Consider the following 27401-nt stretch of genomic DNA (forward strand, 5'->3'; position numbering starts at 1 on the left):
TATAACTTCTTTGATACAGTTCTATTTGGGATACCTTTTGATGTTCCATGTTTCTTGCTTAGCGTTTAGGAGTTACCTATATCTGATTAAACTGGGAAGCAGCTGTTCAGTTTTAAACTATGGGGTGAAAGGGGGGATATAAAATATGAACTGGGCACACTAAGGGTGGTGATTGATGTATAATTGCCCAGGTATTTGTCTTTATATTAAATTTTTGTTATACAAAAATATCTTTATTTCAACCAATATTATAACCCCTCTTTAGAGACAGAAGTCTTTGTTTCAGTAGGGTACATTCTTAGCTAGAAGTGTTTCAGTTTAAAGCATTGTAACCACGTCAGTGGCACAATGTGATATCACATATACAGTGCATATAAATCACTTTTTCTTTACCAGTCTAGCTGAGTCCCAGATGTGGGCAGAATTTGTGGTTTACATTTGATATGGAAAACTGAGTTGCAATGAAAGGTAGAGGAAGAAAGAAGAGTCTGCATTTTGGTACAAGCAATAAATAATGAAGAATTAATTTTAATGAGTAAACTTATTCAAAGGTGTTACCAGAAAGAAACATTTGTCAGTTACTTTTAGTAAATGTTAAATGAGCTTCCTTTTTCATCTGATTCTGATTCTTTGGTGATTATCCATAGGCTTACTAGAGCAAATTAAAATATTCTGAATTTAGAACCTGTCAGCGTATAAGACATTAAACATATCTATTATACAGCCCAAAAAGGCTAATCTCAGCTGTGCTGTATAAATTGCCCAATAGCTGGCATCCTTTGATGAATTCCAAAGTAATACCTTCAGTGGAAGAAAGTGGAAGCTGAAAGGTCTTGTTTTAAAATGTTACCATTTCTGAATTGTTAGTGACTGCAAAAGATTTATTATTTTAGTGATTAACTACATACTTCCAGGATCCGGAATGAACATGTATGAACTGCTGTGTGGTGCTTTAAAAATTGTATGCATCTAAGGTGGATGCTGCATGTATAGAGGCAAAGGTATGCTGATTTCTGAGTTTGGATGTTAGAAAGAACTCGAACATTCCTCTGTATTATTCCCTTTTTGTGGCATTCTTCCAGTGTGTTTTTAAAAAAATATGCTTTATAAAATTATGCTCAGACTGACGACTGCAAGGTTGTTGAAGGAATAAGTGAATGCTGATTGAATGTGGATTATATTATAGATCTCTCTAAAACATTTCTACAGTGCTTACTGACAGCTCTACTTGCCAGCAATTCTTTGGTCTGGTGGGCTGTGGGCAAAACGACATTTCTTTGCCACGCGTTCGGCATTTGCTCTCGCAGCAGGACTCCATTCCTAAATGAAAAAAGATGTAGCAAAGGTGAGAATGGAGGCATACTGTAAAGATGGAGAAGATAATATCTGTCTGATCGCTTGTCACCTTTCAGCTTTCTTCAAAACCTTGATGTGTATGTCCATGTGTGCATGCTTGTTCCCCTTTAATGATAGTTATTTTGTGGCTGGGTCATGGCTTGAATATATGAAGGAAAAACAGAACTGCCGTCCTTTCCCATCACTCTTTCCAGTCCCAACCCAGCACTTGCCCAAGATATCTTGGCACCTGAGACAAACCACAAAATGGTGCCCCCCACTAGGAAAGAAGGGGGGGGGGAATGAGGTTCTACATCAGAAAAAATGGGGGGGGGATAAAGATCAACAATGGGAACAAGCAGGGAGTGAAGAACTACATTGGGAACAAGGGAGGGAATCAAATCAGCCTTACCTGATGGTTGAGCTGGTAATCACAGGCTCTCCTGGGGGGAAAGGGGCCATCTCTGAATCATGCCAGGTGGGTGCAGACCCCAGGAGACCCCAGAGGGCAGTCCCAGCTATTTCCTCCTTAGAAGTGGGAGGGGATGAGCAGTCCCTCCTATTTGCTGAGGGGGAAGCGGCATGGGGGGTACCAAGGTGGTAGCAGACCTGTCCTCCGAGGAAGGCACCACTGTGGCAACAGTGACAGGCAGCATGTTCCTTGCAGTCAGAACTGCTGCCCCTGTGGATTCTGCTGCCTGAGGCGGTTGCCTCAGTTTGCCTCATGGGAGGGCCGGTTCTGCCCCAACCCCAACGCCTGGATGATCTTAACCATGGTTTAGCATCACATCTGCCTGACTCCTGTCAGCCCTGCTTAATGGCAGTAACCATTATTCAAACCCTGATTAAGAGACTGATGCGGGTGGCACTGTGGTCTAAACCACTGAACCTCTTGGACTTGCCGATCAGAAGGTTGGCAGTTCGAATCCCCACAACGGGGTGAGCTCCCATTGCTCTCTCCCAGCTCCTGCCAACCTAACAGTTTGAAAGCATGCCAGTGCGAGTAGATGAATAGGTACCACTGTAGCGGGAAGGTAAACAGCATTTCTGTGCGCTCTGGTTTCCGTCACGGTGTTCGGTTGCACCAGAAGCAGTTTAGTCATGCTGGCCACATGACCCGGAAAGCTGTCTGTGGACAAACGCCAGTTCCATCGGCCTGAAGTGAGATGAGTACCACACCCCATAGTCGCCTTTGACTGGACTTAACCATCCAGGGGTCCTTTACCTTTTACCTAGGAGACTGAGTTAGGCACTCTCAGCTACTACTAAGTTACTACTGAGGTAAGTGCATATTCCTAGCCCACTACATGGACAAGTGGAGGAAGGGAAAGCATACATGGTGTTTTTTCTCCTGATTGGACAAGAACATGTAGGAAGTTAAAGCAAGCAAGGGCTGGATTATATCTGTCCAAGGGAACACAAAGCGCAGAGGTGAGAAGCGGCATCAATAGACTCTGAGCCTGCACTATTATTACTAATGATTACCACAACTCATTAAGCTGAACCTTGCTTGCTGAACATGAATCGGCATGAATTCCTTAAGCTGACTCTAATATCACAAGCTAAGAACACCCAGCCAGCCAACTGAGGAGGCACCAGGGGTAGCCTGGTTACAGTCTGGTTCCCCATTTGCATTGTATTTCTGTTGAAATCATACTGATTAGTTCTAAATTCGCACTTATACCTATGAATTAGCATATGCAAATATCATGTGCCTGCTTGTCCTTTTTAAATTAAAAAATGATGTTTAAATGGCATTCCCTTGTGAAATGCAAATCTGCTTGTGAGCCTCATTCTTGAAGTGATCAAGAACAAGTTTTCTGCCTGCAAGAAAGTGTAGTAAACATGCAAAACACTTGCCAATGCACCTGGAACTATGAATTTCTCCTCTTTCTATCTTACCATCTTCAGCATGTTGCTTGCAGTGGGCTTCACTTCTCTCCGCAGGGCATTGTGCTTGTCAAGAATTTGCTTTTGGTCACCTGGTCCAACCCCTAGTGCATGTGCCTAAAGTGAGAGAGTGATTAAATTCCTCTTGCATTTATTCATAATATATTACACCAATATAATTTTAGCACTGTTTCTGTAAGAATCATGGCCATGGTGAAAACATGCCATAAATGAAATCTGACATAAACAAAATCTCAGTTGTAAGCTGTTGTAAACTGTTGGGCAATGCCATGGCATTAACGTCTCTCTGACGTACTCTGGATAAATCCACAGTTATTGAAATCAACTTCCTCCATTAAGTATGATCTTCTTAAAATGTATTGTCTTTACAGATGAAGCAGTGAAGCACATTTTGGCTAATTAAAGAGAATGTTTAGGTTGACGAAGCTCCAATCCCGTATTTGAAAACAACCCCGCTAAATTTAGTAACTTTTCATGTCCCACTGCCTGAGATACGAGAGAGTTAAGCATCTCTCAGTATTGCTACACTACACGACGTAAAAAACAACAACACTTTACCCTTGAAGCAGGCTGTTGCAGCAGAGCAGCAAGACTCAGCAACACGATGAGCAGGATCATCTCTGAAAACAAAATAACACTGGAGATATTATCTTAGAGTTTCTGTTTAGATAAAGAACGTACTTATTGAAACATGGTGCCACTCTTCTGAGTAGTAGTTTAAATTTCAAAATGCTCATGTGGCACCAGCTGAGAAGTAGATTTGTGCCTCCTAGAACAGGGCAGGTGGCAGATCAGAACCTGCTGGAAGATCTCTGGATGCAATGGATGAATAAGGCTTGTTTAAGAGTGGCAATTTATTTTAGCAGATTTATACCACACCCTCCCAATGAATGCACAATGCTTAAAATAGCTTACAACTTGCTGAAACCCACCCCCACCCCAAAATCAGGCAGTTAGAAATAATTATTGACCTGTAGTAACTCGGATGCAGATTTGTATTTACACACACTGCATTTACACATACAACGCGGGTGGCGCTGCGGTCTAAACCACTGAGCCTCTTGAGCTTGCCAGTCAGAAGGTCGGCTGTTCGAATCTGTGTGACAGAGTGAGCTCCTATTGCTCTGTCCCAGCTCCTGCCAACCTAGCAGTTCGAAAGCAGACCGGTGCAAGTAGATAAATAGGTACCGCTGTGGCAGGAAGGTAAACGGCATTTCCATGCGCTCTGGTTTCCATCACAGTGTTCTGTTGTGCCAGAAGTGGTTGAGTCATGCTGGCTACATGACCTGGAACACCAGCTCCCTTAGCCTGAAGCTAGATGAGCACCACACCCCATAGTCACCTTTGACTGGACTTAACTGTCCAGGAGTCCTTTACCTTTACCTCCCACGAGAAAGCATGACAGTAAACTTTTGTAATACATACATTAGATACACCCCCAGCATTACAGCCAATGAAGACAGATGGCTTAAGTGCAGATTCTTCAGTAGGAATTTGATCAATAAGATGCATGCTCCTGAGCAATTATTTTTATACAATTTATCTTAACTCTCCTAGCAACCTTCATGTAGGTGGTTATGGGATACAGCGGGCTAATGTATAGGTTAACAAACACCCCCCCCCGCTTAAACCTTACCTTATTATTTCAAGGAAGACTTGAAGTACCTTCTTTGTAGCTTCAAAGAGGTTATGGAAATCAACGGGCGATGTTATGCTTATATACCTCTCCTGTTTCCTGCTTTGCAGAATGACTCAGTGTCCAACCGTAAATTACACACCTCATTGACCAGTCAGAAGTTTGAATCTGTCACATGTCTTTTTAACACTGTTTTATTTCCTGAAAAATTCCAACCAGCATCTTATGATGGATTGATATCTGTGCCTTTTCTTTATCCTGTGGCATCATTTTATCGCTGGTAGATCTAAACACATCATTGACTCAATATACATTGCAATGAGAGGAATTCACAAGCTATTGCTGCTACCAAAGAGGTTTCTTCCTTCCTTCTTTCTGTGTATGAAGTAATGCACTGGTGGTGCCATAATCTAGTAAACAAGGATGTACGGTAAGTGTTTTTAACCTGTTACTGCAGATGTTGAAGTGATAGGAAATCTTCTTGTTTTGAAAGTTGGACCCATTCCCTCCCTCCCCTGCCCCACTCATTTGCTGTTTCCCGCATCTATTGAGGCATTGATGCCACTCAGCTGGTATTCCTGGAGATGATGTTATCACACGCCAACGGCCATTTAAATCTTCAGTATTTGCTTATGTTCAATTAGCATCACAGTGGAGATATAATTTCTGCAAATACTTCCTGTTGCACGTGCTCAGTTCTGGATTACCCAATAAGCAGACTAAGAATGTCCTTACGGAATCAGCAAAGCAGAGGCACCATAAAATAAATAATAAACGAGAGGATTTTTTTGTTGTTGAAAACTTTAATACAGTGGTACCTCGGGTTACAGACACTTCAGGTTACAGACGCTTCAGGTTACAGACTCCGCTAACCCAGAAATAGTACCTCGGGTTAAGAACTTTGCTTCAGGATGAGAACAGATATCGCGTGGTGGTGGTGCGGCAGCAGCAGGAGGCCCCATTAGCTAAAGTGGTGCTTCAGGTTAAGAACAGTTTCAGGTTAAGAACGGACCTCCAGAACGAATTAAGTTCTTAACCCGAGGTACCACTGTATTTCATATTTTTTTAAAAACACTGAAGTAGTCACTGCGGGGAAAATGTTTGATAGACTTCCTTACACTCCACCCACTTTTCTCTTCCTTTTTTATTACTTCCCCCACCTAAACCACAGGGCGTCTTACTCAAGTAGATAGCGGTAATGTGACGAAATCAGATCCCCATCATGTGTTGTAACAAAACTATGTCTTATTATTGATATAGTCCTCTGAGTTATGGATATAATCTTATTGAGTATTTGAAGAAACAGAAAATCAAGTGCTACATTACCTGTGCTGAGTTTGCAGAGGTCAGTTTCACGCTATTCTCTGTGGCTGCCCCTAAGCACATGCCCCCGACCGGCACATTCATGATACAGAATGCTGAAGACACACCCCTTGACCCCGACTTATTTTTATGGTTGTAACACAAACAGGCCTAAAGTGGCTGGGAACAGAAGAGCAAAAATGTATTATCATTACAAAGTTTAACGCCACAGTGGTACCTCAGGTTAAGAACTTAATTCGTTCTGGAGGTCTGTTCTTAACCTGAAACTGTTCTTAACCTGAAGCACTACTTTAGCTAATGAGTCGATTTCTGTTCTCATCCTGAAGCAAAGTTCTTAACCCGAGGTACTATTTCTGGGTTAGCAGAGTCTGTAACCTGAAGCGTCTGTAACCTGAAGCGTCTGTAACCTGAGGCACCACTGTAATTCATTTCAAGACACAATATGACAATCCAGTTGATTTGTTTTGATGATACAGACATCCATTCATTGTAAATTAAACTTACAAAATTCTGAAATAGACTTTAAAAACAAATCACTTGATACCAGTTGGCTAATGCATATAAATCTGACTCTGGTTTTATAGATATGGGTACAGCCGCCCACAAACCTGACCAGGCTGTGACAGGTGTGGAGGAGATGTCTGAAGTTACTCCTTTCTCCTAAGATGGAGGGGACACACAGAGAGACACCTTGTTCCCCATATTGTTCTGTCACCAAATGTAACCCAGGTCCAACTGTACAGTGAAACACACCCTTGTAAACCCCTCCATGGCCTTCTAACATCTTTCTGTTCTTTTTAAAATCTGAAGCATTAATCAGGGCAATGCCTTTTCTCTTCCTGATGCAGAACTGCAGAGAGAAAGAAGCACTGAGGTGCTCATTAACATTTCAGACTCCGCCAGCAGATCACAGGGATCACACAGATACCGATCCAGGAGCCGGCTATTGAGCCTCTTCCCATAAGTGAGTCCTGGAGTTCCCGGATTGATAGTGCCAACTCTATGTCTCTTAGAAGGGAATTCCACAAGGTAGGAGGCTTTAAAAAAAATGGTTCCACTGAGAAAAGTGAGAAATTTTATGGCTACTGCCGACTTGCCTGCAGAAGACATATCAAAAGATATATTGCCTTATACTGACTGCAAAGAAAGCCCAGTACTGCGAGAAAATTATGAAAAAACAAGCCAATGGCAGTGCGATAGGAACAGCACTGCACTTCAAAGACAAATTTCTGATATCTATGCTGTAATTGAAGTTGAAGCTAATATGAAGAGTAGAGGTGAAGAAGCACCCGGTAGATTTTCTTTTCTAAAGCATATGCACTTATCTGATGAACAATATATTCTCACAATGATGCAATATGGAATGATGGAACACAGTGTGTATTTCTAAGTGTGCGGAGGGTGTACAATGTATTTTTCTAACAAGTGCTCTGCCCTTTTTCTCAGCTAAACAGAATAAAAAACTCTCAGGACGGACTTGATTCCCTTTCTGTGCTGTGTAGGGAAGCAGACATGCAGCGGCGGAACAAGCGGATCGGGTGCTTGGGGCGGTGGGTGGGGCCAGCTGCCCGTGGGGTGAGCCGGGGCAGGACGCTCCGCGGGGCCTCCAAGAGAAGAGTTTGGATTTGGTATCCCATTTTATCACTACCTTAGGGAGTCTCAAAGTGGCTCACAATCTCCTTTCCCTTCCTTCCCCGCAAAAAAACACTCTGTGAGGTGAGTGAGGCTGAGAGACTTCAGAGAAGTGTGACAGGCCCAAGGTTACCCAGCAGCTGCAGGTGGAGGAGCGGGGAAGCGAACCTGGTTCACCAGATTGTGAGTCTACTGCTCTTCCCACTGAGTGGAGGCAGAGGGGGAGGTGGCGGGAGGACCATTTAGGCATCGTGGAGCCTGCGCGAGCTTAAGCCACCATGTCTCTCCCAGGAGAGACGTGTGGCTCGGGTGCACTGCAGGCCCTGCATTGAGTGCCGCCCGACATTTTGTCACCCTGCTCCCAAGCGGTGGTCTGCCCCCACCGCACCCCCTTCCTCCGCCACTGGAGACGTGCTTCGTCAAGTCAGCTTCGATGAATTCATCCAGAATTTTGCAATCAGAAAATCTAGACAGAACAGTGATTTTAATTTCAGCACATGTAAGTTTCATGTCATTTGAAAAATATTATTTTATTTTATGGTTTCGTATTGCTTCTTTAAAAATCACATACAGCGTTGCTTAGGGCTTCTGTAGGTCTTAATCCAGCCCTTCCTGCGCTTCTCTAACCTATTTAGGTAGAGCATGACAATCGGGAAGCAAAACACAGTAAGTAATATTGTAAGTAATTTCTTGATTTTTACAAGCTGTACTGCTCAAAATCAAACATATGACTAGAACAAACTATATCTTGAATGCTTCTTGATAAGTTGTTGTTGGCACAGGGCCAATAATCTGTCATTCATACCTCACTTACTGGATTGAAGTTTTGCCTCTTGTTTTGGTTTTCTAACACAATATGGGTTGGTTTGTGCTGGGCTCCAATACTATGCCTGTCCTATGGAGTCAGGGGTCTGGAGGGTGGTCTCAGTTCTGCATTGGTAGGCTTTCTTTCATCCACTTCTCTTTAAAAAGAAGAACAATCCTTCCCACTTAAAAATCAGCGGCCAGGGTGTAGAATGAGGATTTATTGCTCAATTAAAGTACAATCATGGCCTTATATGCATATTAAATTCTTAGATGGTTAAGTCCACAAACCCATTGTCCATGAACTGGCCTATTGCAAACTGAGTCTGAGTGGTCCCATTGTGTTAATTTTGGCTATGAAAAATATTAGTCATTTCCATAAATATATTTCTAAAAAGAACACTTCCAAGTGTTCTTACAACTGAGGACCAGTGAAGGTGGCTTTTTGCATTTTTAGACCCAGAGACCTCCCCGCTAAATAAACACACAATTGACTCAAATTTTAGTTTTGGTTTTTGGCAGAATTTAGGCCACAACTTTATTGATTTACAGAAAAGTGAGTGGTTGCATAGGCTCTGGTTCGACTAGCTCCCTGCACCCTTGCAGGTAGCGCTGACCCAGAGCTCTATCATAGGTCAGCCAAGGGTGAACACCTGAGGAAGGTGAAAAGCCCAGGAACAGACTCTGTCCACTCCCCAGATGCTCCCCTGGACTCAGGCACGGGCACAACCCCCCCATTCCCCCATCCCTATCACCTGAACCAGTGCCTATCCACAACCTTACAAGTTGTGACGATTTGCTACCCAGCAGGCAAAACCCAAATGGCAACAGCCAACCAGCCAATTGGGGAAAATTCCTGCCCTGCCCCTGTCCCAACGACAGATGACACACAACAGCATAGCAAGGTCAATCACAAAATGGCCTAAAAGTAGGGAGAGGTGGGCGGGTGTTCCGATGCACGAGCCGAAAGAGGAAGCTCTGGGTCATGTGCATGGGTATAAATAGGTCCCTCGAACCATTTGGACTGCGTCCCATTGGCCAGATTGTACCCAGCAACGAGGGACCTACCACTCGGATGTTGTGGCTGTCCAATATACCCACCCACAACCAGGAGGTCAGTCTCCAGGTCTCACTGCAACACGTGCCCTCTTTTAAGGTGGACATGCTATATAATCATTTTCACCACTGTGAAATAATGTTTAAAATTCATCTTATAGCAGGTATCTATTTGCACTCCAATCTTGTGAATGGTTCAGCCTACAATATATGCTCAGGTTGCTATGACTAAAAGATTTTTTTAAAAGCAACCTATGTTTGGAACATTAAAAACATTGGCCTCTTCTCAGGCAAAATGTTATACTTCCCCCCACCTCATAATATAAGAGGAAACTTTGTCTAGGACTGCCTCCACTGATTGCAATTAATTATATTAAAGAGATTATTAAACATTGTTGGTTACTTGGTCATTATGGAAACAATATGGGCTGCTTGAATTAGCTAATAAATGAAAAGGCATCAAAAACATATCAGGAAATCAGAAATGAAACAGCAATCCCCAAGTAACCCCCCCCCATATTTGCAAAATAAAAATAAAAATATAGCCTTCAGATTATTTCAAAAACAGGGACAAATCTGGTGGAAAAACACCATTGAAACCTTAATGATTCAGGGTCATAAGAATTTACTTAGTAGGTTGGGCCTAGGTGGAAGTCAGATGTGTTTGGGGCATTAAAGTGTGCCCGGCAATTGTGGTTTCTTCGTGGCTCCTGCTCCAAGGGTCATCATAATCCATGGAGATGGGTTGGGAGCTGCAGAAGCTGGGCTGAGTGGCAGGTGTGGTGGCCTCATCAAGATCACCATGGTGTATGGCCTCTGGGAGCTGGGTGGGCATCCTGGCCAGCTTCCCCCACAACAGTGTGCTGTTTGGAGCCCCCTGAGAGGCAGCAGGGTTCAGTGGTTGCAGTGGTTGTGGGGGTTTCTCCTGGGTTCCCTACATTCCCCTTCTCCTCCCCCTATTGTGCAGCCCATCAGGGGGCAGTTTTCAGTCCTCCCTGCTCCATTCAGGGAATGCAGGGTGGTTTTTCTGTGGTGAAGGGGGGGGTAATTTTATCATACACACCCATTTGCTCTTTGGGGCAGGTTACTGTTAATGCTTGGGGCTCCTGTCAACATTTTTCAGCCTTTGACAGGCTAAGAAGTTCCATAAATTATGACGGAAGGTAGATGCAGTGTGACTTTCCCATAGCCCCCCCCAAGTTCCCCCCTTGCCCATTTGTTCTTGAGGGTTATTGTGTGCCCTAGTACTTTGCATGCTTCATACTCTCAGGGAAGAAGGCTTATCCCACTAGCTCCCTCCATACACCTCTCAGTTGTTTTATTGGAGCTACAGGAATTCCCCTACCAGTCAGTTGTTATACACCTACACTTTACAAGGATGCATACATACTGTACATGGTTACATGCACCACAAGTCATCCAATGGGGGCTGCGTGATGACAACCGTACATTTTTATGTATATAGGAAGAAAGGCAGCACACTTGGACAGTGAATGAAATAGTATGGACACAGAGGAAAGTGCTTAAACAAACACACTCCAGTATACAGTTAGATTGTCCTCCTCTGGCCAGTGTCAGGCTAGCAGCAGGTACAATAAGTTTGTTTGATTTATTCTGCTGACCTGGGAGCCCCTTACCTTCTTGAGTCCCTAGTGGGACTTGGATACAGACATGCCGTTGTTGCTAAGGGGGCTCAGCACCTGCTGCCATCTGATAAAATATCACCTTAATGTTTGGGCTTTCTAAATTTATAGATGCTTGGATTATCTTTCAAGTCAGTGAAGCCAGGGCTGAAGGCACTTCCCCAGACGGTGGTCACCCTATTTGATGCAAGTCTTAGGAACCCCTGCCTGGATTTAGCACGTGTCACTTCCAGTGGGTGGGCCGGAAGTGTTTAGATTGCCCCATGCCCAAGCCAAACCTCTTTCATCTGTATTCAATAAAACTGTGGCCTGTTTTGACCCCAAAACCAGTCTTATTTGTCTCTTATTTATATGGGTTGGGGAGCCCGACGCCTGGTCCCACAAGAGTCAGGGCCTCCCTCTTGTTTCTGGGCCCTTCTCTCTCCAACAACTCTAAATATACCTGCTTAGGGATCTTTCCTGTTTAGAGTAGCTGGCCCTCCAATATCTCACTGATGAAAATGGGTTACCAGTGTTATGCTCCCACAAAGGAACCAAATAAAACTAATGCCAACTCTTGTTTTTGTACTGCTTCACTGGGCTACAGCATCACACCAGAGAGACTTTTCTTGCCCGTTGCTGGGGAGAAGTTCAATACAAATGTGGGTCCGTGTGTGTGTGTATAAATACATAAATAATGTGATGTGAAGAAACTCATGACAAAGCCAAGAAAGCAAACATTTCCTCATCCTCTGTACTTTGGTTGCTACGTTCCACTCTTGGTACACAAGCCACTTCGCAGACCTTGATAAACTGCAACAAAATGCTCTGATCATGTGCAGTTTCACATTCTAAACTCAATTAACTCATCAATTTTATTCTCTTCCTGGCTTGAGAATTTTCACCTGTGTTATGTCAGGGTGGGCCCAGGTGTAGCAGCTGCTTATGCTGTGTTGATTTCATTTCGTTTGTCCACCTTCCATTCACATTTCATCAGCCATACATTGTGTCCTTCTTGGGATCTTTTGCATCTCGGTGTCTGTTATTTTTCCTGCGACTGTAAGAGCCTACTCCCAACTTCCATTCCTCCCCATTAGGCAAAATGAAAGAATGAAAACATCCATGCATGCAAGACTTTTTATGAGTTTTCCGATTCAAAAACAAATCAACAAATTTCATTTGGATGGGATTTGTCAGAAGATGCTAGAGGATGAAAATTAAATGAGAATGCAGAGTTCAGCGAAGATCACGTAGGGGAACCCCCTATTTTATTTCAGTGGGACAATAGCAAGAAGCAGCACAGTCATTCGCAAGGCTGCCCTTGCACCCTTGCGATTGCACGACCTCGCCACAGTTGCTGTACTTATTATCATGTTTGCAAGGATTGGCTGAAAATGAAAAAGGACAAGAACACATCAGAGTTAACAAAAGCAAAATGCCCCTGTGATTCAAACTTAAGAGATGCTTTCATTTTTAGTTGCTATAGTGGAGGTGATTTACAAGAAAAAGCCCCCCCCCCACTTAAAACATTATTTAGCAGTTGTTTTAATGAATGTAGGAACTAAATTAGTAATTAGTTTAGCAATCCTGGCTGTAACCCAGAATAAATTGGGCATGTTTTTAAGGGTGGATGTGCAGGTCATGAGAACATTTACATAGACATCCTGCAGCCACCTACAGAATAAGGAAGGTTATGGGGTCTACAATTTTGTGCACATCTACTCAGGAATAAGCTTCCATCAAATTTACTGTGATCCATTCTTATTAAGTGCCCTTTCTAAAGTACAAAAAGGCATTATGATAATATTTGAAGTTATTTCTACTCACTGCATAATCCATTGTCGCATGAGCCAGGGCAGTCCGCACAAGGTGACCCAGATTTATATGGGGTTTGAAGTGATCCTACTATGTTCCCTCTGGAATGATGAAAGTGAAAGAGTAAACAAGGATATATATATATATCTCAGTAAATGATTTTCTTAATTAGAAAAGTTCTATTCCATTTATTTAATCAATGAACTTATAGCACAAATATTGTGCAATGTGAGGAGTAGGGCTGTGAACTGGTTTCAGCTAAAGCCTTCAGCCTGAATTGAATTAAGGTTAATTCAGGTAGACCTGGGCTTTGGATGAGTTGGGTGGAGACAGCACTGATAGGATCACCCTCCCAGAGTGTTTGGGCTGTCAGGAGAAGGGACATTGTGTGGGAAGAAGGAACTTTGGCCGCACTCCTCTTCCCAGCAGGGGAGCACAGCCAGGTGGTCAAACTGAGCAGGAGTGAACACTTCTGTGCCTGCAGTGCAGCTGCAGGAGTGGGGGGGGGGGCGAGAGGAGGAGATGCAGTATCTTCTTTGCCTCCCAAATATATGTTCAATTAGGCCTATTACTATGAGTTGTTCTATTCAAGTCCAGGAAAATGTAGACCGGCCAACTAACTCTTCAAATGACAAAATCCAGCACCTGGTGGTTCTTGAATGGCTGGGAGCACGGCTAATTAGGTCTCTGGGTTGGTGGTTCCCACACCTGGTTTACAACAAGCTTAAAAAATTAGACTAAATGAGAACATTATTTTCTGAGGCACTGTGGCTCACTTAATGTTGAATATGCTGCAGGTGCGTATTGGCTGATGACAGAAGCCATGGGCACTAAGAGAGGAGAGCTGAAAGGAGTGGGAGCACAGCCCTTTGCTTCCTTCAGCAACAATATGAAGGTAAGGTTAAACTGGATTCACCAGTGCCCCAAACCGTAATGGGTGGTGAAATTAGGGAGGGCCTGTCACTGAATATTCACCAGAGGAGGAGTGAAAATCTCCAGCTGTTCAGAGGACCCAATAAATAAATAAAGTTTTCCATAGATTGCCAGAAAATTCTTTTCTGGGGTGTTTTGACTCAGCCCTTTAAAAAAAATCCACTGTTGTTTCCTGATTTCCTGGCAAATGGCTCAAAGCTAATAGGAACGACCTGGCTGTTTTTGTTTTCTAGTTGGTTGGCAACCATTGAAACGCAGAGTTAATACATTACTAGTGTGTTGCCCATGCATCCTGTGGTTCTTAATGAAGTTGTTTCATTCTGTTTTTATAGTATAATGCCTTTTTATTTATGTTTTAAATGTGTTGTAAGTCCCTTCGAGACCTTGGGTAAGAAATGACTAAGAGGTTTAGTGACGGACTGACTGAACGATACATACGCAGGGCAGTACTGGCAAACGTAGTAGTATTTTAGGGAATTTTGAGGGCACTGGTTCACAGAGCAACCGACTTTGTAAGACCTGTACCAAACCACCTGCAGATAGAAAAACATCCACACAAGAAAAACAGTTAGAATCTAACTGTTTTGAGCCAGGAAAACATTCATCTGACAATACCATTTAAACTCCCCCCGCAAAAATAAATCAATCACCACCTTGTGTTGTGTATAATTAGGAGCACCTTGAAAAGGAGTACGAGACTAAAGAAATAAACAATTTCCAGATAACAATTTCAATCATTTTCTTCCTCTGGCAGTAGCTGCTCAGAAATAGCTCATTTGGTAGATCATGAGAGTCTTGATCTCAGGGTGGTGGATTCAAGCCTCACCTTGGGCAAAAGATCCCTGCATTGCAGGGGATTAGACCAGGGGCCAACTCACAAGAGACTGCGATCAACTCACAGAGTTAAAAACTGGCAGTGATCTACCCCCGTTTTTGGGGTTCAAGTCAAAGTTGTCGAGCTTTTTCTAGAAGAGCCAAAGTTGTTGAGCTTCTGGGGGGAGCAGTGATCTACCAGTGATCTAACACAAACATCCAGTGATCTACTGGTGGGTCACGATCTATCTGTTGGACATGCCTGGACTAGATGATCCCCGCGGTCCCTTCCTACTCTACAGTTCTGTCAGTCTATGATTCTATATACAGCTGTGAATAGGAATGGCCTCATGGGTGCCTGAAGAACCCACAGAAGCAAAAGTGTAGGAGAGAGAACGATGATCCAGTACCTGAACTTCCTGTGTGAAAACTATGAATAGGAATATGTGCGAGAGGCCGACCCTGCCCAAAGTGACCCACCAAACCAAAAGCAGTCTGCCTGCCATGTGATGTGTCCCCTGTTGGGGGCACAAGAACCTTCCTTGGTTTCTTTATCTTTTCTTTTGCACAGTCTCAGTAGTGTGATGGGAGAGCTGAAAATAATGCCAATATATTTCACATCTGGCAACCAACACACCCTTTGGCTTCAGATAGTACATGGATAGACTGTACAGGGCGCCTCTCAGGTGCTATGCTAAGGGAGGTGTTCACGGTGAGTTCCAGCACCTCTCTTTCCAGAAAAATAGCACTACTGCAGACAAGTCTAAAAAGCCCAGGACACAAATTTTCACAGCCCACCAGCAACTATGGTGGCTCATTTACCAGAACTAATGCATTTAGTGTTAATTCTGAAGTCTATAGTTGATTCTGACCAAATTAAGCTTCCTAGGAGCCACTATAGCTGCCAGAGGGCCATGAAAATTTGTATCCCAGACATTTTAGATTTGTCTAAATATGGATTTCTTTTTTCCAGCTCTCGTACCCCATTACAGGCAGCAGCAAGCCAAGATGCAAGTGGGCTGTCAACATGGATTGACTAGATGAACCATGCACTTGACAAAGATACAAAACGGTGTTTGAGTTACCTGGGTAAAATGGCCAACTTTGGCTCCTGCAGGGACCGCTCCAACACCGTACTGAAAATCTTTCACCTCGTTGTACCACTCTTGAATTACTTTAGACCATGGCATAGGGCCACTTGACATGAGCAAATTTTCACCACATCGGAATCCATCTAGAAGTGGAGACGGTTAACATTAAGAAAAGTCATGATTAGTGATTCGGGGAATTCTATAAACAAGGGGAGCTCTTCAATGCTTTGGAGAAACATGCTACAACCGGTAAAACTTGCTTATTCCAAGCAGGATTTGTCCCCCCCCCCCACAGATCTGTCTGCTTAAGTAAATCTGTATACATTTGTATGTACAACAATAGTTCCAAAGCAAAAGGTATAGTGCGCTCTCTCTCTCTTCACCCCCATAACAGAGTATTTCAACAATTCAAGAAAGGGAGTAAACAACTGAGCATATTCAAGCATAAGTGAAGGAGATTATTCCTATTATTTATTAAATATGTTAGTTGCTTTATCTTACCCATGGCAACCTAAAGTGACTTCCAACCAACCAACCAACCAACCAACCAACCAACCAACCAATCAATCAGGCAGCCACACAGCTCCTACCCCACCATGACACTAGCTAAACCAGAAAACCAAGAAGAAAAAGAAATACATTAAAAAATCCCACCCATTTCTAAAAGGCCATAGATAGTTAAAGGCCAATTATAGTTAAAGAGGTAGGGGTTGGGGAGTAGAAATGTTAACCATTATTAGTAGCAGTGCAGTATTCCTGTTATTATTAACATTCCTCTTATTGTTTTTAAGTGTGTAATAGCTTCTTGCTAAACACAATAAACCAAACTGACTGATAGCGCTAAGGTTATAGAGGAAAGTTTTTGCCTGGCTCCTAAAGATATATAATGGTGGTTCCAGTTGAGCCTCTCTGCGTAGAGCAGTCCGCAAAATGGGGAGCCACTGCAAAAAAGGCCTAATCTCGAATTTACACCATCTAGACCTTTCATGGTGTGACACATGAAGAAGTGTCTCAAACGATGATCACAGGTATATAAAGAAAAATAAAGATATAGAGAAAAATATTAAAGAAACTTGTGCAAAAGAGGCAACACTGTACAGCAGTTTACCAAGATAAGGGAAAAATGGCCGATCAAAAGCCTCATAATCAAGAACAGCACAATATGAAAACACATTTGCCATCAGTTACTAAATAAGTTACATAAATCAACAGAGAGCCACAAAGTCCACTTCCCCTCTGAGAACCTGGAGTTGGTGGGTCAGTTTCTTTGATGTGGCCATAAATAATGCTTTAAAAAAAACAGATCATAATAGAGTATGTGGAAGCAGGGCTTTTTTCCAGCTGGAACTCAAGTGAGTCCCATTACCATTCTCAGAGAACGAGGGAGTATGCATCATTGGTGTAAAACAGTGGTGTCCAAACTTTTTTTAAAGAGGGCCAGATTTGATGAAGTGCAGGGCCGTGAGGGCTGTCCAAAGGGCCGTCCAAAGTTGTTGAGCTTTTTGGGGGATTTCCCCCCAGAAAGAAACTGCTACAGGGGCTGGATTAAACTGACCAGCGGGCGAGATTAGGCCCCCGAAACGGACTTTGGACACGTGTGGTGTAAAGTGTGTGTACAGACAAACGGTGGCGGAGCATATGCTAGTGCTGCCCAGGGCGGGACGCACTCCTGAGGGGTGTGGGGTGCGGAGGGTGCCCTCCCAGGCACAGGATAGCCACTCGGGCGCACGGAGTGGCACACGCACCCTGCAGCCGGGGGGTGGAGCGAGTCACCAATGGTGGACATTCAGTGTCCCGCCTGCCTGCGACTCCCAAGTCTCCCTTGAGCTGTCGAAACAAAGGGGAAGGGAGAAAGGACAATGGCAAAGCGGCGCAGCTCCCCCTTCCCCCTACGGCTCGGGGTAGGCTTGGGAGTTGCGGGCGGATGGCGTGCCAAATGTCACCCCCCTCAGCGAAGACACCACACCCTGGGTGGTCCGCCCCCACCACACACCCCTTCCTCCACTCCTGCAGACAAAGCTTAGCTGGTCAGAACTGAGTGTGGAATTCTGACCTCAAATTTTTGAAAGAACCAGAACATTCCACTGTTCCTCTTTTAGTGGCATTCCTCCAGTATTTTCAGTATTATCTGCAGAATGACAATAGCAGGGTTGCTGAAGAGTTAGTGAATGGTGACTAAATGTGGATTACATTTCAGATCTCTAAATTATTTCTACAATGCTTAGTGAAAGCTATACTTGCCAGCAGTTCTTTGTTCTGGTGGGCTGTGTTGATATTGACATCTACTTGCCCAGTTTCTGGCATTTGCTCCCGCAGCACCACTCCATTCCTATAAGAAAAATATATGTATTAAACATGAGACTGGATGCAAAATGTAAAAATGGAGAGGCTCATATTTGTCTGATCATTCTCACCTTTCAGCTCTCTTAAAAGAACTTGTGTGTCTTTTTAATGATAGTTATTCTCAGGCTATGTCATGGTTTGAATACATGAAGCAAAATCAAAGTGTGCAGTCTTTTCCCTCTTGGCCTTAGTATTACATCTGCCTGACTCATGTCAGTCATGGTTAATGGCAACAGCCAGCTTTCAAACATGCTGAGTTAGGTGCTCTCAGATACTACCTGGGTTGTGCGCACGTTTTTGTTTATTCTTCCTGACCCATGCCAACCATACGTAACAGTAGTTACCAGGATCCGTAAACCCACTTCAAACCAAGGTTAAAATGCTGAATTAGGTGCTCTTAGCTACTACTTAGCTTCTGAGAAAAATGCATATTCATTATCCATGTAGTGGACAATGAATGCTTTTAATCGTATATATGAATTAAATAAGTTAATGTTATTGTGTATTTTAATTATAGATTGGGTTTATCGTTGCAAATCATGTAGTAGCCACTAGGGAATATAAATTAATAAATAATAAAAGATATGTATAAACTAGCGCATGCAATTTTCTGCCAGCCAGAAAGCGTAGTAAACCTTTAAAACACTTACCATCTTCAGCATGTTGCTTGCTGGTGGCTGCACTCCTCTCCGCAGGGCATTGTGCTTGTCAAGAATTTCCTGTCGCTCACCTGGTCCAACCCCTTGTGCATGTGCCTAAAGTGAGAGAGTGAGTATTTTTTTCTTGTATTTATTTATATGATTATATTTTTCATTACACCAATGTAATTTTAGCATACTTTCACTAAGAATCATGGACATGCTTTAAAAGTGTGCACTTGCTTCTGTCAGGCTCTTCTGCCATAAATGAAACATCAGTTGTAAACTAAAATTGAAGGGATGTATTTTAAGTGTTCTGTGATAGTGTAGCTGACCATTTTTTTTTTTTTTGGTTTGGATTTGATATCCCGCCTTTCACTCCCTTTAAGGAGTCTCAAAGCGGCTAACATTCTCCTTTCCCTTCCTCCCCCACAACAAACACTCTGTGAGGTGAGTGGGGCTGAGAGACTTCAGAGAAGTGTGACTGGCGCAAGGTCACCCAGCAGCTGCAGGTGGAGGAGCGGAGACGCGAACCCAGTTCCCCAGATTACAAGTCTACCGCTCTTAACCACTACACCATACTGGCTCCATGGAGCAGATCAACAGGTCCTCCAGTTGGGTGATGCAGAGGCGTCAAGATGTCTCTGGACTCCTCTGGATAAATCCACTACTGAAAACTATGAGAAACTTAGCATTACTTTTAGTGGGATATGTAACTGGACCATCCTTCCATCATGTTTTTTTTTTTATAATAATATTTTATTAAGTTTAACAAAAGAAAAAGAAACAACCAAACAAAGAACAAGAAAAACACAAGAAAAATATAAAACACAACAATACAAAATTTCACAATACATAAAATACAAACATTTAACCTAACAAGGGAAAAAGAAAAATCAATCAACACACAAAAATGAAATAAGAAAAAACACATATCACTCTTTTCTAGTTGTTCATCTTTGATTAACTTATTTTCCTGACTTCCTCATGCCTCCCTTTTTTGTATCCCTTTTTAACAGTTAGTTCAACAAATTCATATCCTACTACTTTGTCCTTAAATATTTTACCTCCCAAATTTATAGTTTCAAATTTTTATCTCTTGTTACTAGAACCCCTTCATTTTATTTCAATGTCATCAGCATTCGTATATTTTACAATGCTTCTGTAAATAAATTTTAAATTTCCTCCAATCTTCTTCCACCAACTCTTCTCCCTGATCTCGGATTCTGCCAGTCATCTCAGCCATTTCCATATAGTCAATTACTTGCATCTGCCATTCTTCCAAGGTGGGTAGATCTTGTGTCTTCCAATGCTTTGTGATGAGTATTCTTGCTGCTGCTGTAGCATACATAAAGAAAGTTCTATCCTTCTTTGGCACCAATTGGCCAACTATGCCCAGGAGAAAGGCCTCTGGTTTCTTCACGAAAGTGTATTTAAGTACCTATTTTATTTCATTATAAATCATCTCCCAGAAAACCTCGGGCACGTCCACCAAAGGTGAAAGAATGTACCTTCCATCATGTTTTAAGGTTAACCCAAGTTAATTGCATTTGTTTGGACTTCCTGTTAAGTATGATCTTTTTTTCACTTCAGTGTGTTTATGGATGAAGCAGTCAAAAGCATTTTGGCTTATTAAAGTGAAGGTTTAGTTGGCCCAACTAAATCTTGTATTTGAAAACAATCCAGCTAACTTTAGTAACTTTTCATGTCCCACTGACTGAGACTGTTTAGCATCTCTCAGTATTGCTACACTACACAACGTAAAAAACTTACTCTTGAAGCAGGCTGTTGCAGCAGAGCAGCAAGACTCAGCAACACGATGAGCAGGATCATCTCTGAAAACAAAATAACACTGGAGAGATTATCTTAGAGTTTCTGTTTAGATAAAGAGTGTACTTATTGAAACATGGTGCCACTCTTCTGAGTAGTAGTTTAAATTTCAAATTGCTCATGTGGCACCAGCTGAGAAGTAGATTTGTACCTCCTGGAATAGGAGTGCCGCAGGCAAGTGTCTCCTCCAGAGTCACCACTTTGCATCTGACTCCACCCCACTAAACTATTTTGCTTCTGTCTCTGGTTAGTGGACACAGTGGCTGCACTGAAAAACACCACCTGAGCCCTTCAAATTTCCTTTATTATGACTTCCGGGTTAGCGCCATCGGCTAATGGCGGATTCCCTCCGAGCTCCGGAGGGAATCGGCTCCGCAGGATCCGGGTCTTGCCGCTGCGGCGACACGGGGACCCTTAGAAATCACAGGCGCTGAAGCCTGTGAACTTGGTGACTCGGCGGGCACCATTTGCGCCCCCCGACCCGTGAAGGAGCCTTTTTAAGGTTTCAGAACGGGGGACGGGGTGAGCGGCGCGGTGCTGAGAGTCGACTGCTTCTCCTGCGGAGTGAAGCCACATGCCATGGTCGGAGAGCGCTGACTTCTTCTTGTGAACAATTGGACTCTAAAAGCAACAACCCGTGAGTAATACGGAAATTGGATTTGTAAAGAAATTTTTTTTTTTTGAATTAGGCATGATTGGGGAAGGCGCAAACAGGAAGTCCGTCTCCCCGTCTTATAAATAATCTAAAGCAAGGACTAGCTAACTAAGGTCGAGAGAATTTCTTCTTCTTTATTGGGTAAAAGACATTAATTTCACGATTTGGCAGTATAAGTAATTTCATTGGAGGATAAGAGCTAATTTTGAGAGCTGAAATGCCACCCCCCCGGACCCGGGAGTGATCCGCGAGAGAGCCTGTTGAGGAGATATAGAAGAGTTTGACAGCTGTCAAATTAGCTGTCAAGAAGGAAAAAGAGAACTTCGTTTCTGCTATCTCTGCTGGATATATTTGCTACAATTTGGTTATATTTTGTTGAAAACAAGGAAGAACTGATACAAACTAACTTGATTTTTGGATTTGAACTGGAAGGAAGATAAAGTAACCAAAATCCCTCTAGAGGGGATTTTGGGACATTACAAGAATGGCTGAAGGAGGAAAAATTCAAGCTAAATTGGACAGAGTGTTTCTTCTCTTGGGAAAGTTACAAGGCCAAATTGATGTTTTGGCTACAAATGTTGCAACTCTGGACTTAACAGTAAACAAATCCATTGAATTTGATAAGGACTTGACTCATGAAGTCCATGCAGCTGGACAAGAAGAGAAACTTGAAAGATTTGAGAGTGTGGAGAAAGAGATATATGTTGTTTCTGAGGAAAAGGAAGGAGGAGATGTAATGTTGCAGATGACAAAGGAGAGCCAGAGGCCTGACATGATGGCTACAAAGGAAAATAAGTACTGGATGATGAAAATCTGTTTTGAATTGAAGATTGAAGAATGGAGAGATCTCCTTATGTGGAGATCTGAAGACCTATGGATTACAAATTTGATTAAGGTGAAAGTTGGAGCTTTTGGGACATTTGGACTTAAAAGGAGTAAGTAACAAGATTCAGGCTCCACTTTTAAGTATGGAGGTCTGGCTAGAAGAAATATGGACCCTATTGGGACAGAGCTTCTCCGAGATCTGGTGTTTAATATTAAGGACTACCAAAAAAACCGGCAGAGAGGAATTGAGAGAGAATTAAGAGCCTTGGACGTGAGGTCTCCAGGCTGATAGTAGACTAAGACTGATGGACATTTGTTGGGGATTGAAACCGGGAAAGGGTGGGGTGGGGTTTGGGAATCCAAAGGGTGCAGAATTATAATCTGTTTTTTAATTTTGTTTTGTTATTAGTATGAAAACTGGGGAATTCGTGGAAGGGAATTTGGGTCGACTTTAGAAAAAAGTTTTAAGAATGAGCACTGATGTTTAAATACTGATGTTTATAAGTTAAAATTGTTTTTTTTAAAAAATGAATTAAATATAAAAAGGTCAAAAATTGGGGACAAGAACTTGTTGAATTAACAATTTGAATTGGAATATAAGAAGGGGAGGTGTGGGGAAGTCAGGGAAATATGTTATTGAAAATACGGATTGTAAACTTTATGTGTTTTTAACTTTTTTGTTTTTTCTTTTTGATTTTTTAATGTATAAAGGTGGAAAAACTCAATAAATATCTTTAAAAAAATATCTTTCCTTTATTATGCAGCCATCCTTTCCTTTCTTTTCCCCTGCAGTTCACTGAATTGCTCCTCAATTTGCTCTGGAGGGGCTCCCATCACCCTGGAACAGATTCTGTAAGTATGGGGCTGCAGCAGGAGGAGAAGAAAGTGAACTCCCATTTTTTAAATCTGTTGTGCAACAGAAATCTCTTCCAGTACATGCTAAAATTCACAGGTGGTACAATCACAGGTTCTCAACTAGGTCCTTTCAGCCACACTGATATTGTGCTGGCACCTGATTAACGGCCTGTTTCTGTGCGCTGCTCTGGTTTCGGTGTTCTGTTGCACCAGAAGTGGCCTAGTCATGCTGGCCACCTGACCTGGAAAAACTGTCTGCGGACAAATGTCAGCTCCCTCAGCCTGTAAAGTGAGATGAGCACCACAACCCCAGAGTCATTTGTGACTGGACTTAACTATAAGGGGCCCTTTACCTTTTACCTTATATCCTGGATGTACTTGGCTATGAAGACTGCCTCTAGGGCGGAGCTTCTAAGCCATATTCGTTCCATTTCTCTTCACATCTATGGGCACTGGACCACTCTACAGTAATGGTAAATTCACTTAGGTCATTTTTATGGCACTAGCACAATACTTAGAGAGTCCTCGTCTTTGAGGGTGTGGAATTGTCCTCCCAGTTCTTGAACATCACATTGAGACTGCATGGTGTTTACAGGTCTTCTAGCTCCTTCTGTTTGATAGGAAGGAGTCTGGCTTCAAAGTATGTGGGCTATGCTTTTCTGTGGTTTACCTCTTTGCTATAGCACCCAACGGGGAAGACGCTGTCTGGATGACCCAGGAAGGACACAACCTTGTGCCAAAATGGTGTGACTGTGGTTCATCTCTGGACCAGGGTGCCAGAATGCATAGGATCACAAGTAGTAAAATAAAGTGGGAAATAGGGCACATGTTATGTGTTCACTAGCTGAACTCTTTTACTAGCTGAACCTCTTATGGAGAAGTATAGAAGGATTAGAATGAGTAGAATTGTCTAGAGGCAAAAAGAAAGGGAAACAAGGATATGTTTAAATGTGTGAAGGTGTAGCTATACTACGAATACAGTCCAGTGCAGTTCACTTCCAAGAAGGTTTCCTTGATACTCATACCTACTAATAGCAGGGTTACCGTACGTCTGGAATTTCCTGGACATACCCGGGATCCGGCTGTCGGGAACAGTGCCTGGGAGCAAATCACTCAACAACTTTGCCCCCTCCCCCCCCACAGCTCAACAACTTTGCCTAATAGAACTCCACACCTTTTGTGTCTGGATTTTCATGAAATATGGTAACCCTAGTATGTTTTATGAAATAAGTACATAAATAATAGAAATTTGATCAATAAGTTGTAACCTCCTGAGCTAACTTAAATTGTTTAACTCTGCTAATAAACTTCATATAGCAGACTATGGTATAAAACTGGCACCCTCCCTCCCAAAAACTTACCTTCCTCCTTGTTTCTAGTAAGACTGGAATAACCTTCTCTGTAGATTTAAGGAGGTTCTGGATGTCACTGGATGATATTATGCTTATATACCACTCCTGTTTCCTTCTTCGCAGAATGACTCAATGTCCAACAGTAAATCACACAATTTTGACCAGGGAGAACTTTGGATTTCTCTTACGTTGTTTAAAAAAAGATTATTTCCTGAAATTGATTAACCATCTTCTATGCAACAACAAAGCATCTCTTATTAGTGAGCTCTTTCATGCCAGCCAACTTCTTATGAAGGATTGATATCTGTGCTTGTTCTTTATCCTATGGCGGGGTCAGCAAGGTTTACCTCACTTGGGCCGGTTCACTCCAGTGGAGATCCCTCCGTGGGCCGGATTGTGTGTTTGTGTGTGTGTATGTGTGTGAGCCTGCCCGCGATTTCTGTTGCCTGTGCCTGCACAGACGCAATTTTCGGTGCTGCGGAAGCGAGTGCTCGTGCTGCGCTGCACTGGTTTAGCGCAGCACGTGGGGACTCACCGAGCGGGTGGCTCAGTTCGGGGACAGCTCGGGGGCCGGTTAAACAACCCCCATGGGCCGCCTGTAGCCCATGGGACTTAGGTTGCTGACCCCTGTCCTATGGCATCATTTCATCACCCATAGAGCCAAGCACATTTACTTAGAAGCAAGTCCCATTTCCCCCCAAAGCAGAATGTATTTGCAGCTGCAGCCTAAGACTCTAAACCAACTGCAAACCATCATGAATGGTTGAAGTTATGTGAAGTAATGAATAATATCCTGCAAGGAGGGAAGATACCGGACTCCTGGCAAGATGCTCACATAACGCTGATACCTAAAGCGGAATCAGACAAATTGAATATAAAAAACTATAGACCGATATCGCTTCTTAACAATGATTATAAAATATTTGCTGAAATAATGGCAAACAGACTTAAGAATTATCTAAAAAATGTAATACACACGGATCAAGCTGGATTCCTTCCTAATAGACAATTAAAAGACAATGTTAGGCATATAATAAATATCATCGAATACCTGGAAAAGAAGAATAAAATTCCTGCAGCATTAATTTTTATCGATGCAGAAAAAGCATTCGATAATGTATCATAGCGATTCCTACTAAAGTGTATGGAGATAGCAGGGATAGAAGGTGCTTTCATGGAGGGAATCAAAGCAATTTATTCAAATCAAAGAGCCAAACTGATTATTAATAACAATTTATCTGACACATTCGAAATTTCAAAGGGTACGAGACAAGGCTGCCCCCTGTCACCGCTTCTATTCATAATGGTATTGGAAGTAATCGCAAATAAGATAAGGAAAACACCAGAGATACGAGGAATTAGAATTGGGGTGAAAGAATTCAAACTGAAAGCATACGCTGATGACTTGGTAATATCAGTGGAGGACCCAAAACAGAGTATTGACAAAGTCCTGACATTTCTAGAGGAATTTGGGAAAGTAGCGGGCTTTAAGTTAAATAAAACTAAAACTAAAATGATGGTTAAGAACATGGGAGAAGATCTAAGGAGGCAGTTAGAATTTCAATCGGGAATCAAAGAAGCAAAAAAGGTAAAATACTTAGGAGTGTGGCTAACGATGAAAAATATAAATTTAATGGCTGATAACTACATAAAAACCTGGAAGGAAATCCAAAAGGAACTAGATATTTGGAATAGGATAAAACTCTCCTGGTCAGGTAGAATGGCAGCAATTAAGATGTGCATACTGCCGAAACTATTATTCTTATTTCAAAATGTCCCGGTGATTAGAGGAAGTGTAATATTCAAAAACTGGCAAAAAAATCTCTCTAAATTCATATGGCAAGGCAAAAGACCGAGAATTAGACTTAAATTGTTAACGGATAGAAAAGACAGAGGAGGATTCTCGGTCCCAAATCTGAGATTGTATTATGAAGCCTCGTGCCTTTGCTGGTTTAGAGAATGGGTTACCTTAAAAAATACAGATCTGCTAGATTTAGAAGGCTTCGATTTAAGATTTGGTTGGCATGCTTATCTCTGGCAGAATAAGGAAAAGGTGCATAAAGGCTTCTCAAACCACATTATCAGAGGAACACTGTTAGAAGCGTGGGAAAAGAATAGAAAAATATTGGAAAAAAATACCCCCTGGTGGCTATCGCCTATTGATATATTAACTATTAAAAAAACAAACATGGAAGGTGAGAGATTGACCTATGAAGATCTCCTGGAAAGATCGGAAAGAGGATGGAAAATTAGACCATACGAAGAGTTAAAAAGCAAATTAACAGGTTGGTTGCAGTATCATCAAATTAACGCCTTATGGAAGGAAGACAAAAAGATTGGAATGAATGAGAAAAAATCTAAGTTCCAGGTAGAGATAATAGAAAGTAAAATTAAACTGCTATCTAAAATGTATAATCAGCTATTAGATTGGGACACCAAGGACGAAGAGGTCAAGGAGGTTATGGTAAAATGGGCAATAGACATTGGATATAATTTGGATTTTGACAAATGGACGAGGTTGTGGACTAAAGGAATGAAATTGACAGCCTGTACTACCCTTAGAGAAAATATGAAAAAGATGATGTACCGTTGGTACATCACCCCTGTGAAATTGCAAAAAATGTATAAGACTGGTGATAAAAGGTGTTGGAAGTGTAAATCTAAAGAGGGAAGTTTCTACCACATGTGGTGGAAATGTGAAGAAGTTAAAAAATTTTGGGAATCCATATACAATGAACTGAAAAAAATACTTAAATACACTTTCGTTAAAAAGCCTGAAGCCTTCCTTCTGGGAATGATCAGAGATGAGATTAAGAAAGAAGATCATATAATGCTTCAATACGCAACTGTAGCTGCCAGGATTCTGTTAGCACAAAATTGGAAAACCCCAAATATCCCGACCGTTAAAGATTGGCAAATTAAATTATTTGAA

The 27401-nt window shown here is 42.3% G+C and overlaps 1 protein-coding gene across 1 annotated transcript in view; it reads right to left on the bottom strand.

The window, feature by feature from the left end:
• LOC128410916 (peptidase inhibitor 16-like) overlaps positions 1-24516 on the bottom strand; it is a 29267-nt gene extending 4751 nt beyond the window's left edge. The window contains exons 1-12 of the mRNA XM_053382770.1: positions 24479-24516; positions 20726-20785; positions 18965-19069; positions 18213-18300; positions 15966-16114; positions 14506-14600; positions 13147-13235; positions 12586-12707; positions 6814-6865; positions 3805-3866; positions 3238-3342; positions 1233-1320 (exon numbers count right to left, since the gene is read on the bottom strand). Coding sequence (XP_053238745.1) covers positions 1233-1320; positions 3238-3342; positions 3805-3866; positions 6814-6865; positions 12586-12707; positions 13147-13235; positions 14506-14600; positions 15966-16114; positions 18213-18300; positions 18965-19069; positions 20726-20785 — 1015 coding nt within the window. The 5' untranslated portion in view covers positions 24479-24516. The remainder of the gene's footprint in view (positions 1-1232; positions 1321-3237; positions 3343-3804; positions 3867-6813; positions 6866-12585; positions 12708-13146; positions 13236-14505; positions 14601-15965; positions 16115-18212; positions 18301-18964; positions 19070-20725; positions 20786-24478) is intronic.
• Positions 24517-27401: the final 2885 nt, after the last annotated feature.

This window comes from Podarcis raffonei, chromosome 3 (assembly GCF_027172205.1).
Source record: "Podarcis raffonei isolate rPodRaf1 chromosome 3, rPodRaf1.pri, whole genome shotgun sequence".
In the NCBI taxonomy this organism is placed as follows: domain Eukaryota; kingdom Metazoa; phylum Chordata; class Lepidosauria; order Squamata; family Lacertidae; genus Podarcis; species Podarcis raffonei.